This window comes from Lepisosteus oculatus, chromosome 4 (assembly GCF_040954835.1).
Source record: "Lepisosteus oculatus isolate fLepOcu1 chromosome 4, fLepOcu1.hap2, whole genome shotgun sequence".
Lineage (NCBI taxonomy): Eukaryota > Metazoa > Chordata > Actinopteri > Semionotiformes > Lepisosteidae > Lepisosteus > Lepisosteus oculatus.
Window position 1 is genome coordinate 31,196,437 of NC_090699.1, and position 13,144 is coordinate 31,209,580.

Below are 13,144 nucleotides of genomic sequence, written 5' to 3' on the forward strand. Positions count from 1 at the left end.
TATTTGTACTTTAGGGGGTCCAGCCTTTCTTTTAGTTTTTTTACCAATTCTTGTGTGTGAATGCATTTTGACAGATTTCACACTACCTGGCATGTACAGTACCAGGGCATGCCTCAGCAAACTTAACTTTGCCAATTAATTTGATTGGTAATATCTGATGTTTAAAATCTATATTAATTTGAGGAAGAACAAGTTCTTGCCTGAGGCCGCAGGTATATAGCAATGCCTTTTGTGTAGCACACAGGATGAACTGCAGGGCTCAGCAACACGCCCCAGCCTCTGTGTACATCAAGAGTCAGCCAGCCACTACTATTAACAGCAGGCAATGTTTACATTAGCCTGAGGTGAAAGAGACTCGCACAGATTTCATTACTGTTTTCAGACAAAACAAACCTGCTATTTCCACTAATTATTCCTGTCATGTGTCTTTCGTGCTCTACATAGAATGTACTATTGGTATTAACAAAGAACAAAATTAAAACACACAAATGCCTTCTTCTGTGTTTCCATTAAACTGTATCACAGACTGAGTTTTTTGTTTCCTACAATTGACTCTTTTCTCATAAATTTACCCTCTTTTGTATTGCCCCTGAAACAAACTACTAATAACTTAATATTTATATAGATTATAATACAAGAATACAAAGCCTCTGCTCACGGGAGACATCATCAGACTGAGGAAACCATGCCTGAAGACCCAGGTATCTGCACAGGATCAGAGGCAGTGCGAGCATGAAGAGTGCCCATGACCTCTGAGGCACCGAGAGTTTGTGACAACACTGGCCTGGGACTCCACAGAGTATACAAGATGCACACTTTCCAACTCTCCAGGAAGTCCTTATTTACTTCTAGATCTTGCGCATAATACAATTTATTTTCTGACTTCTGAAATGAAAGTGATTTACATAGGCTTTAAACTATATATATGTTTAAGAACTTCAAAGGGCTCAAATTTATCAGGCTTTTTCCCTTTCAACTGACATGCCTAAAACGTCAGTCAATGACTTTTTGTTTATAACAATTAGCTTTCTTCTCTACTTCACTAGTATACCTATTTTTTTCTTCTTCTGGTTAAGTACATAATCTTGGCCTACAGAAGACGTGATGACTTGAATATACAGTATGTCACCATTTTGCACCGTAAAAGCAGGGTCTTTTCAGAATAAACACAGAATAAGAGATCTGAACTCTCCATTCACCACTTTCAAGTTTTCTTGAGTGTCACAGTTTCAAAAGGATCAGTCTTTGGCATTTCTCTCAGTGTTATAATTGACTCACAACTGTCTTGTTTTCCATTATTCAGCCTCACAACGACCATCTAAATATATTATGTTTGAGTAGTTATACTCCACACAAGATAATAAATATAGTAAACACAGAAGATTATCCACTAACAATGAAACACAATTAAAAAGGAATAAGGAGGTGAAACACAGTTGCCTTAAAGGCCCTCACAATATCACATTGGTGTTCGATATCCAATAATCAATAAATGATTATCTCTTCTGGATTCCTAAATGGAGATTGGGAATGGTCATTTTCTTTTTAAGTTTGAAATTAAGACGGAACATCAGGACCATGCTGTAACACATTATTTCTTTAGCTGCAAGAATATTCCAAAAAGGCTAGTCTTACTTACAGCAAACAGAACAGAAAGGATTTTGACATTTTCTTTTTTATGCTGCCCTATGATTAGAACAATGTGTTCTAATCATAGGGCAGCTGGTTTGAAAGCCCATTTGCCTTCCGATTGGGCTAAGTGTTCCGATTGAAGAAACACTACAATCTCAAGCATCTATTTAGAAAAGGCACAGATTACAGTAGGGTATAATATTAATACCACATGTGTTGAAGTTTCTAACAAAAACACTGGGCCTTTCTCAGTACATAACTGAGTCATATGTAGGCTAAGCCACTTGCAGACCATAAAAAAAAGGTGTTTGCAAGCATGTGCCAAAAGCTTTGGTAGCGATCCAAAGCGACTCATCATTCTGGAACAGTCGCATCACACACGGCTGTGAATGTCCTCATGACACCTCTGACTTTTCACGATTCTTGCATTCCCACTTCCCCTTCCTCCCACAGCACTGCAGAGACTCACTCCTCCCAAGCTTTGCTGGCCTTGCCCTTTCTGTGAGCCTCTCTCTTTCCCTGCATTCATCCTCCTCAGAGACAGCTCATTGTTAAAATGAAAGCAGTGATTCCTGAGGTTGAAATGTTTCTTTGAACACATTTTTAAAAGCACCATCTAATCATTTAAATGAAGTTATGTGTAATGTGCCTACAAAATAATACAGCATAAACATTTCTTCTAATAAGCTGGACTTTCAGAGCCTCAGACATTTTTCTCTCTTCAGCTTTTTACCAACCTAATTAGGTCTTACTTTATCTATAGAGGCTGCATTATAATGACGAGAGCTACTTAAGCTGATTTCTACATTTAAATTAATGGTGTTGGATGGCACAATTGTGGCTAATTTACTGACAGAAGGCTGCTTGAATCTGTATTGATTGCCTAATTTTGGGTCACAAGAGGTCATACCGATTTTTCTTCTGTGCTTGCCTCAGTGATGAACCAAGATGGACAATCGTGATCACTGTACTCTTACATCAATTTTTAAAGACTCTGCTTCAGGACTTATACAGTATTTACAGATCTGTTTTCTATGACTTGAAAAACTTCAACAAAATATGAAAAAAAACTGCAGGAAATCACACTTCCTCCAGTCACCCAACCCTTAGTGAAGCTTGGTGCCAATTCTTGGGAGCTGCTGGATGGATTTCAGTGAACCTGGATGTGAAACACCAAAATGTTTGGTTGCATTTAAGAAATTCAAGTTTTTCACAAGATGTGTAATTCCTTATTGTAAGGGATTTTAGCTGAAAAGTGGCAAAGATGTAAAAATATACAAGGTTAAAGCTCATGCCTTTCCAGGGGTGTACCTGGGCGTCAGTCAACCCCACAAAATGAGACAAACCAGACATCTGGCATGTGAAACAGCAATTGTACAAAGACAAGCTCATTAACACATAGCTGTTCAATTTAACACAGCAGTTCAGTCAATTGTAACTGAGCTGGTCGCATTAGCAGAATATCCCCTTAATTTCTATAACAACCTCATGAACAACATCCACAGTTTATCCATCTTCACATCTTTTTACATTTAGCAATACATGTGTCAGAGGCATTGAAAGTCTCTAGGAAGGTCACAATTTTATGTTTATTTTTATCTTTTTTTACTTCCCCACAAAATTTATTTTGTGTACATAAAGAAAGATATTGCTCACCCGAGAGTACAGATGAAGGGTTACTGCTCAGACGGAGTACCACACAAAATGGTCTTAGGACCACTGGGCATCCTAATTTGGATCAATAATTTAGATGTTGGTGTAGCTAGTAAACTAGTTTGTAGATGATACAAAAATGAGGATAAAATAGTAGGATTAGCACGTAGTAGGATTTTCTTCTCGTAGATAAAAAAATCAATACAGACATATAAATAAAATGGTTTTAGTCTGGGAAAACACCTTGCAGATGACATTTAAATGACAAACAAGTGTTGAGAGTTAAATACTGGCAGCAGAAATATGTTTAAAAATATAAATATAATTATAAGATGGGCAATACTGTGCTTGAGGAACTTAAATTTGAAAAAGACTCAGCTGTGTATTTTGCCATTTTCATCTTCTAGACAAGGATGGGAAGCAATGAAAAAGAATATGGGATATATAAGCAAACAGGATGATACATATTCTATATATGAACTGACATATAATTTAAAATTGTAGCTTATGTAAGTAATGCAATATTTATACCACATTACAAAAACATCTGGAAACAATTCAGGGAAGAGTGACCAGGTATATTTCCAAGCTCATGTCCTACTCTGACAGGCTAAAGGAGCTGAATCTTTTTAATCAGAGCAGATTACAAGAGCCAGTTTAAGCATTCAAATTCTTCAATGCATTGACAAAGGCAGTCCAATGTCCATACTCAGAATCCAAAGTGAAAAGTGCATTTAAAACCGAGAACAGGAGGCACTTCTTTTACACACAGAGCTATGGCAATATGGAACAGGCTGTCCTGTCATGTGGTGGAAGCTGACACTATCGCTTCTTTCAACAAACATCTGCTTAAATTCCTCTGATCAATTGGTTATGAAAAATAAAATGAGCTAGACGGGCTGGATGGCGTCTCATTTCCATCTTCTTCTTATCCATTTACTCTGATTTAGTTTCAGCTTCAACTGTGCCAACCACAAGAGCCACAGTTTCAAACTGACTATCACTCCAGCATCCAAGCAACCTAGAGAATTTACACACCCCTAGTATTCCAGTACACCAGGGTCGTGAAGACAGTGGGAAACGGGAAGCATCCGTGAAAAATCAGGTTTTGGGACAAAACGCTGTGGTTTGAATTTATTTCAAGAAAAAGCCTAGTGAGAGCTATCTTGACTGGGGGAAAAGCAACTTCTGAGCAAAATGTGAATTTGGGGTTCACAGCAGGGTCTGCAGAGATAGCTTTGATGTTTTGGCGTTTCCTCTCTGTCTAAGTAATGCCAGTGGGAGGTACTGTATAAGGATGGCACTTTCCAAAGATGGGATGCAGATGGTTGAGTTGTCAAAGTAGGTCCATATATATTGTTTGTGTTCTTCAGGTTGCTCATTTTTAAAGTTTACTGAGGTTTTTAAGGTTAATATGATTATGAATAGATACTGTAGCTGTTTTCCCCTTTTAAAATAATACATTATCACAACTTCAGCTTTTTATAAGTGAGACCTACAGTATGAGGGGTCAGGTTTCACTGCACTGCCACAGCTGTACAATGGGTATGGAATGCTGCAGTAAGTGATTGAATCCAGACCTTCTGGAATGAAATTGTCTCTTATCCTTTATTTGCTTAGGCTTGGTTTCCACTAGTGCCCTCCGGACTAATTTCTAGGAGACAGCTCAATCAGGAATTGAAGCTTTACTACGATTTACTACCATCCAAAGGCTTAACTGCAGCTTCTAAAACTTAGTCTCATTAAGCATCCTTCTTCTATCGCTTTGTGTCTTTTAGCAGGACATGTTCACCCTTTTCTATCCCGGTAAAAAAAACAACAAAGTAATAATTCAGGACATCAACCTTGATTGCTGTCGTCTTCTGCTATATTGAAGTCCATTACCCGAATGTTAGCCTTTGCTATCTTATACACTGAATGTCAGGATTAGACATTAAGGAGCCAATGGTGCAAAGCTACCATCTGTAACATTATGACTGAACGCCTCTAAGTCAGAATCTCCCCTAAAAGCTACTTCTTCACCTTCACAGAAAATGTAAACGCTCCATGTTTATTTTTCTTTTGGCAAGCCTTATAAGAGCACAGCATTATGATTCAGAACTTAAAGAATTTGCACAGATAAACTCTAATCGGAACAGATACTTTTAAACTTTAGCCCGGTTAGCCCTGACCAGATGAGTGGAAAAACTGTACTTCTGCATTACATTACACAACCCCTGGTCACCTTACACACACACACACTCCAGTCACATCCAGGTGAGAAAAGGAATAGCTGAACAATGCATGTTCAAACAGGATTACTGACCTGGGGCTCTGCACATGCAGTAGTCCAGAAAGGCAAGCTAAGTATTATGCTGTCTAAGAATATTTATGGTCACAATCATATGACTGCAATGTGTAATCATATAAATGAGGCTGCCTAATATCTAAGCTTTAAAGCTTTAACATTTTCATTACCCTGACACTCCTTTCTTTGACTACCTTTTCAGTTCAAAATTAAGAACTTTTTTCTTAGGAGGAATTGAAAAAGCAGGTCAAATGTACATCAGTTCCATTACAAATGAAAAATCCTCCATCCTAGAGCAGAGGAGTTGCAGTAGCACAACTGTTATGTAATAGAGAAGACTCTCGTCAGCTTTTTTTTTGGACTCTGCATGTAGTCTCACAAACTGTTAAAAGTATTACGAACAGTTAGCAAACATTCAGACAGGAAAGCTTCAAATAAACCACAGTACAGCCACAATGAAGACAAAACTCACGAAGGTAAAAAAAAAGTGCAATCATTTTAGTCTGTAAAAGAATACTTTACAAACAAAAGCTGTTTAGTTTATTAAAATGGTATTAATGATTATATTCATTAATGCCATGGTGGAAGAATCTGTGTACCAGGAGGCACCTTATCAGAAGATCCGGAAAAGAAACCTTTTCTGCAGTATTTGTAAATGAATATACATCTTCATTCACTAACTGAGGCCTTTCTATATTTGATGTACTGTAGTATAACAAGCTCCACCTGGTGTGGAATATCAGGAACACTGGGATGGTTTTGTACTGGCTCCAGAGGATACGTGTAAGCATTTACACGCTGGTGTTAAATGCTTTAAAGGAAGGGGCCTCCAGAGCAGATCAACTGGTATAGGCGCACGTCCAGGTGCAGGCTGAGTCCTAGGACCAAGGGTTCGAGCCAGGGTTGCGTCACTACTCAACTGCGGCCAGGATTTCCCCAGCAGTGGCACTCAGCCAGTTGAGGGCAGAGCGGCATCCGTCAGGCAGAGGTGTCTCAGCACTCAAGCAGCAGAGTGACTGAGCCCTGTGGTCTCCTGGAACGAGATGGTGCGGCTTGAAGCGCATCAAGACGAGTGTCAGGAAGGTGGGCGGCTAGAGTCTGCCTGCACTCCCTCCTTCTCTCCCCCGTGTGCGGTTTCGGGGTTTGTTGTATTGAGGTGAGGCGGGGGAATAACACACTAATGGCTGTTCCCAATTGAGTATGTATTAGCTCGATAGAAGTGGCTATACTATATTAAAACCCAGAAGCAATTAACATGTGGCATGGGTTGGATAAAAGCTCACAACTACAGAAAACCCGCACTCCCCTGTCTCTTGCCTTTTTGACAAGTAGAGTCATTTTTCAAACAGTAGAAAAATACTGTAAGCTACAAACAGAAAAAATAGATTAGAAATCATTCAAGAGCATTACACTGGCAACCAAAATGTTAATAGCAAAATAAAGGTGTGGGGGGGTATGTATTTTAAAACAAAGCTAGAAATAAAATTCAACATTGTAACATCCAACAGCTTTAAAGTGAGAGGCTTTGAAAAATTTAAAGTTGTTTCATTCTACCATGTAGAATTCTACCTTGACAAAATCATTTTTACTAACACTAACTTTGATAATTCCCCTATCCTTATACCCTTTTAAGCCAGTGCAGATTTAAAGCTGTTGTAACCTATTATTTCTCAGTTACTATTGAGCAATGTCAACTCAAAAGTATTTTATTGTGTGAGAAGTTTATTTCTACTATAGTTCATGAAAGTAATACATGTAGGGAACCAACTTAAACAAATAAAATTGCTCTTTAAATACTCCAATAACATAAGCAGTCTTCCAAAAAATAAAAAAAAATAATGCAAACATGTTAATTGAATTTCTTTTCCCTCTCTTTCCCTTCAATACATTAAAAAACATCTCATTCCTGCTCCCTTCCTGGGACACAGAATCATTAAAGCTCTGAGCAAATCATTGCTCTGCTTGGGCAGCTGAGCTCTCTGAAAGTCGCCAAAAACATCAGAAGAATCCAACAGCCAAAGATAGTTGTAGATAGCTGACCCACAATCTGGCCATAAACCTTTCTTACAAAAGCAAAAAATTAAAAAAAAGAAAGTGAAAGGCAAAGAAACATGGTTCACCAAAGCAGTGTGATATGTGCCACAGTTTATAAGGTTGTACCCAGGGAACCGGATGGGCTGAGTTGATAGTGTTACACTGGCCAAAAGGAGATTGCCCAGGCTGGGTTTTGAGTGTCATACCAATTTAGACTGTATCCACTGAATATAAATTGGAAATAGATACAGAGATGTTAAGGGAGGTGTAATTAAAATATTCCGAAACAAATACACACAACACTGATACAATTTGTGAAAACTCACTCAATGGGTCTTTTCTATCTTTCTCTAAGAAAAAATTAAGGTAAACTCTTTTTTGTTGTGTAGAGCAGATCTGGAGAACTGTAGCAAAGCATGCTACAAGAGTATTTACTTTGTACACTAATGCTCTGCATTTAGCTACAGTATGTCACAATATAAAAGTCTTTAAACTAAACAGTTTACAGATGAAATGAAAATAATTACTATTAAAAAATAATAGTGGAAGAAATCGACAGCTTATTGACTTCTCCTTGCTGCTTCTTTAAAATTAACAAAGAAATATAATCCCATGCACACAGATGCAACAAACGGCATGTGCTTTTAAAACCAAGAAAAAGATGCACTTCTTTACGCAAAGGGACGTGGAGGTCTGTATCAAGCTACCCTGCTTCGTTGTCAAAATCGATACCGTTTCAAGAAATGGCTGGATGAGATCCTCAAATCAATTAGCTTTTAGACACCAAACAGCCACCAAACAGGCCTCCTCTTCTTTTCACACTCTCTTATAGTCTTCTTCTAATGTTAAAAGACAAGTCTGGAAACACAGACCCACAAACCGTGAGCAAGCCAAACTGTTTTACTGTTTTCCTTTGTTCTGCTACATCCTCATGTATCTATTAATGATGGACCTTTAAAGCCATCATGCGACCCATACAAATTATAGCAAGCTTACTGAATAGTTTCTCACTATTGATACTGTGTTTTAAAATACTGTTAGGAAAAAACTTTCTGAATCTGAATTCATTGTCAAAGGCTGCTTGTTTCTCCTAGCTCTATCTCATGAAATAGGCCTACTAAAAACAGTAGACTCACTGCCTTTATTCACAAGTAACATTTATAATCATCATCATCATGTTTAAAAAACATACTTATGCAGCAGACTAGCCATGTAAGACTGAGAAACTCTCTGTTCAGACTCCTGTTGATCATCTTAAGTCTGAAAAATAAATAAAATGGACCTTGTTTTACACCATATGCCAGTCTTCCAAAGCTGCCATTTACACTGACTGTAAAACTAAATAACATGCAGGGCTCGAATAGGTTCCATCTTTAACTCACTATGGTTTTAGTTGTTAAACTAAAGAGTTTATAATAAAAGATGCTCAGTGTTTTTTCATTATTCTTTCTATATATTCATAAGTGTTATGATGTGAGCTCTTGCATGATCAACAATTACGCAACCAGTACTGTAATGTCTGTGATGAAGAAAGTATTTCATATACTGCAACAGGTAATTCAGCACAAAGCCACGAGCTGAGCCTGCAATCTCCTCTTTTAATACTTTACGTTATGCTTTCACATTTACGTAACTCTCCATAAAACAATTTAAACAATAAAAATAAAGACAGGTTAAGATATGCTTTTTAAGATGAAGTTAAGATATTCACAGAGCCTGAAAGTTCTATCTTCTATCTAAATATCACACATAGCATAACTGGAGAATTACTCAGAATTAGGTCTTGAATTCATTTAGTGTGATCAATCTTATTTAGATAAAAAATGTATTCATAAATACTCCTGAAATATTATAATGGATTTATCTGTTGCATTAAAAATGCTACAGGTTACAATTAACTATTACTTTAGATATATTTGTATTTCAGTTGACAAGGCTGGATTCAGTATACACCGCTCTTAGTAGCAAGTCTACTTGAAATATATACTGAGCATCGGAAGAAACTTACCACAGCAACAAATCTGCAGGTTAGATAAGATAAGATCACTTTATTAGCCATATACAATTTCTTGCATTAGGAATTTGTCTTTTCACACAACCCAACTTACTCACAATGAGAGACACAGACAGGGAGAGAAGCTTGGGGTCAGAGCACAGGGTCAGCCATCGTACAGTGTCCCTGGAGCACTTGGGGTTAAGGGCCTTTCTCAGGGACCCAACAGAGAAGGATTCCAGCAACCTTCTAGCCACAGGCACAGATCCTTAGCCACAGTGCCACGAGGCAGGTATATTGACATTTTAATGAACAGAAATGGTGTGGGTAATATTAATTATAGTGATTAACCTTTGTCATTAACAGGGCTGATTATTAGGGAGTCCACTGTGAAAATCACAAGCTAATAGTGTCCATGTTTAATGCTGCAAGCAAATCAAGTTATACATCTGCGATGCATACCTCACACTACGTTTCAGATGCTGTCTCTCAGAGCAAGTTGGGGTATGTGAAAAGACAGATTCCTAATACAAGAAATTGCATATGGCTAATAAAGTGATCTTATCTTTTCTGTCTTGTGGGATATTTTCCCATTCCTCTTGTAAAGACTGAACAGGCATGCGCCTGTTCACTGGTTTATGAGCCTTAGATGCCACTTGTCATCCCAGCTCATCCTACAAGTGTTAATGGAGCTCATGTCTGGTGAGTGGAAAAACCATGGTTTAACTGTTCCATTCCTACCTCTTATTAAAGATCTTGTTACATGAGCAGTAGTGTCATGTCAGGGAGAGCAGCAAGTGAGGTCCCAGAACTTGATCTTGAAGGAGCACTGTGCAAACAGGCTGCTATCAATCACTACAAGTGGAGCTTTCAAACAACTAGATACTTATACTCAGCCCATCACATTTGCGCTTTGCATGAATGGTTCATCACACACGAACTGTATATTTTTCTGCACATCTACACTGTTCACTGTAGCATCATGTGGTCTTCACAAAAACCTTGATTCGTCGATAAAGAGGACTTGACTCCACTGGCAAGGCCATCTGCGGTACTGCTCTAACACATCAATGGCATTATTTTCTTGATAAGCAGGGATTAATGGTTCATTTGTGTGTAGTCTTTTTGATTTTCAGCAGGATTGATATTCAATAGGCTAAATCACCTTAACACCTGTGCCTAATCAATTCTCCTATGAGTGAAGTGATTTAGTACGTATGCAACAGTAAGAGTCAGTAGAGTGTACTGCAGTTATGTTCAATTAATCAAACGGATGTAAAAAAAAACATTTATTCAATACCCAAGCTCCAAATTTTATTTTTCTAAAAAAGATGCAAGCATAGAGCGGTTTATTTTAATGTTCAGTATCGTTTGAAATTGTAGATACTGGTAAAATATTGAAATGTGCACAAGAAACTTCCACAATGGCTGAGGAAATTAATACTTTAATGTTTGGTTTTTAGAGGATCATTGGAATTGCAGCACACAGCATCAGCTTCGCCAGTTCTTACTGACATACGGTAAATCCCCAAGGACTGTCTTACCTGAGAACTTGACAACAAAGATGGCTTTTTCCTCAGCTCCATGCATTTTCTCAGCTTGCAGATCTGGTGGCCTGTCTTGCGGTTCCGGCAGCAGCTGCACTCCCCACAGTTGATCTTCCTAAGGCATGGCTCACAGACTCCACAGCGCCTCCTTTTCTTCTTGTCCCTCTTCTCCTGGTCGGACGACACATACTGGCTACCGACCTCGGAACTGGGCCGAGAGGTCGACACCCCAGGTGTGGTCAGATCTAAGCACTGCAGCTCTTGGCCCATATCAAATGGGGGATTGCTTTCTGAGCTATAGAGGGATTTATCGTCTGTGCTAACATCTGTTCTAAATCCTGAATCCAGAGCCGTCGCCGACTCTGAAATATCTGCAATGATGTTGCAATGTGGCACTGGGGTCTTAGAAGCTGCAATCAGCTCCTGTCTTGGCTCTGGACTTCTAGCACATTCTTTGGTGTCCTCCTTACATGGAGGCCCTGAAACTGACAAAACGGTGCTTGGTAGCACGTGGGCTGTGGAAACCTCAAGCACACAGCCCTGCGGATGTTCCTTGAGAACGTTCCAGGAAGGAATGGAGACATCCGGCGACTTTGGGTTGATTGCATCGGGTTCAGGTTCCATGTCCAGGCCAGGACCCAAACTGGAAGAAACCTCTCGTTGGCTCTCAGCTACTACATTATTATCTTCAGCATTTTTTAAAGGGTCTGAAACACTCGTGGCAGAATCAGCCGATTTCATTTGGTACAAGTCAGTGCCTAAATTTAAGGCCTCGTTAAGGTACGTTGGACAAGAATGCGGTATTACAGTACTGTCGGAATTTGGCGATTTGGGGGGCTCAAGATCCACATGGCTCAGTTTGGTTTCTTGGCTCTGGGAGCTCGACACAGGCTCTGTTTCCTCTACCATACAAGGCAACGTTTCGACAGATTCTCTATCTGTCACTTCTGTTTCTATTTGACCTGGGTCTCTACTGACAGAGCAGTCCCCGGAGCTGGGGCTCGACACGTCCTGCCCCATGGCATCTTCCTTACCAAGCTCAATGGGATGGTGCGGGTCTGGGACGTCTTCAGGAGCTCCTGTGCTCCTGTGCTCTGGACTTGGCCTTGCTGGGAGACGGCACCTAGAGTTTGACGTCTGTGTGTTTCTGTTCGGCTGAGGAGCTTGAGGCAGGCTTTGGGAGAGTGGTATGCCTCGAAGAGACTTTCTGCGGTTGGGAGAGTCTTCAGACAAAGCTTGCTGAGGCAGGGAATTACCCTGTTGCCTAAGCTTCATTGATCCTATTACACGAAAGGCATTCTTAATGCTGTTCTGGGATCCTCTTGAGCCTCCACTGCCAGACTTGCTAACCTTAGCACTTCTTAGCTCCTTGGCGGTCTGCTGTCTTTTCCGGCTGATATTTTTAGACCTCTCAGCATCCTCTGTCTTTCTCTTCAAGGGCTTTCCCCTCGTCTTGTTAGAGTTAAAAGTCTGTCTTCTGGCAGCGCGAATGTTTTTCTTTTTCCCATTGCTAGCTTGGCCTCTAGGGGGCGCTTTCTTGGTGGATTTGGTGGAACGAGGCATAGCTGGACTTCGGGAGAAAGGAAAGACGATTTAATGAGAAAGCAGGCATGAGCATGAAATTAGATATGATTTCAAGAGTCGGGTTTAGCTTCCCAGGTTGGATTTTTTCTCTGAAATTACAGGGCCTGTTTCATCTCTGCACTTTGGTGAGAATTCTGGAGGAAAGAATGCAAAAAAAAAGTGGTTTAAGAGAATGTGTGTTTGGACTAACTTAATACAAAACAGTATGTGTTCACAAACACATATACGTATTAACACACTCACATTCACCTTGTTTCTGTCCATTAACATCCACTACTGTTGCACAAAATGTCAGAAGTGTGAAATATACACTGTCATTTTCAAAACGGAGTTCACTGCATTTCAACTGCAATATTAACTGACAGCAAAAACTACTAATAGTCAACATTAAATATTTTGCTTCCTTAGCTCTTG

The 13,144-nt window shown here is 39.4% G+C and overlaps 1 protein-coding gene across 2 annotated transcripts in view; it reads right to left on the reverse strand.

Annotated features, from left to right (window-relative positions):
- tet1 (tet methylcytosine dioxygenase 1) overlaps positions 1–13,144 on the reverse strand; it is a 52,934-nt gene that overhangs the window by 38,635 nt on the left and 1,155 nt on the right. For both annotated transcript variants that reach the window (XM_015346985.2, XM_015346984.2), the window contains exon 2: positions 11,144–12,864. In XM_015346985.2, coding sequence (XP_015202471.2) covers positions 11,144–12,709 — 1,566 coding nt within the window. In that variant the 5' untranslated portion in view covers positions 12,710–12,864. The remainder of the gene's footprint in view (positions 1–11,143; positions 12,865–13,144) is intronic.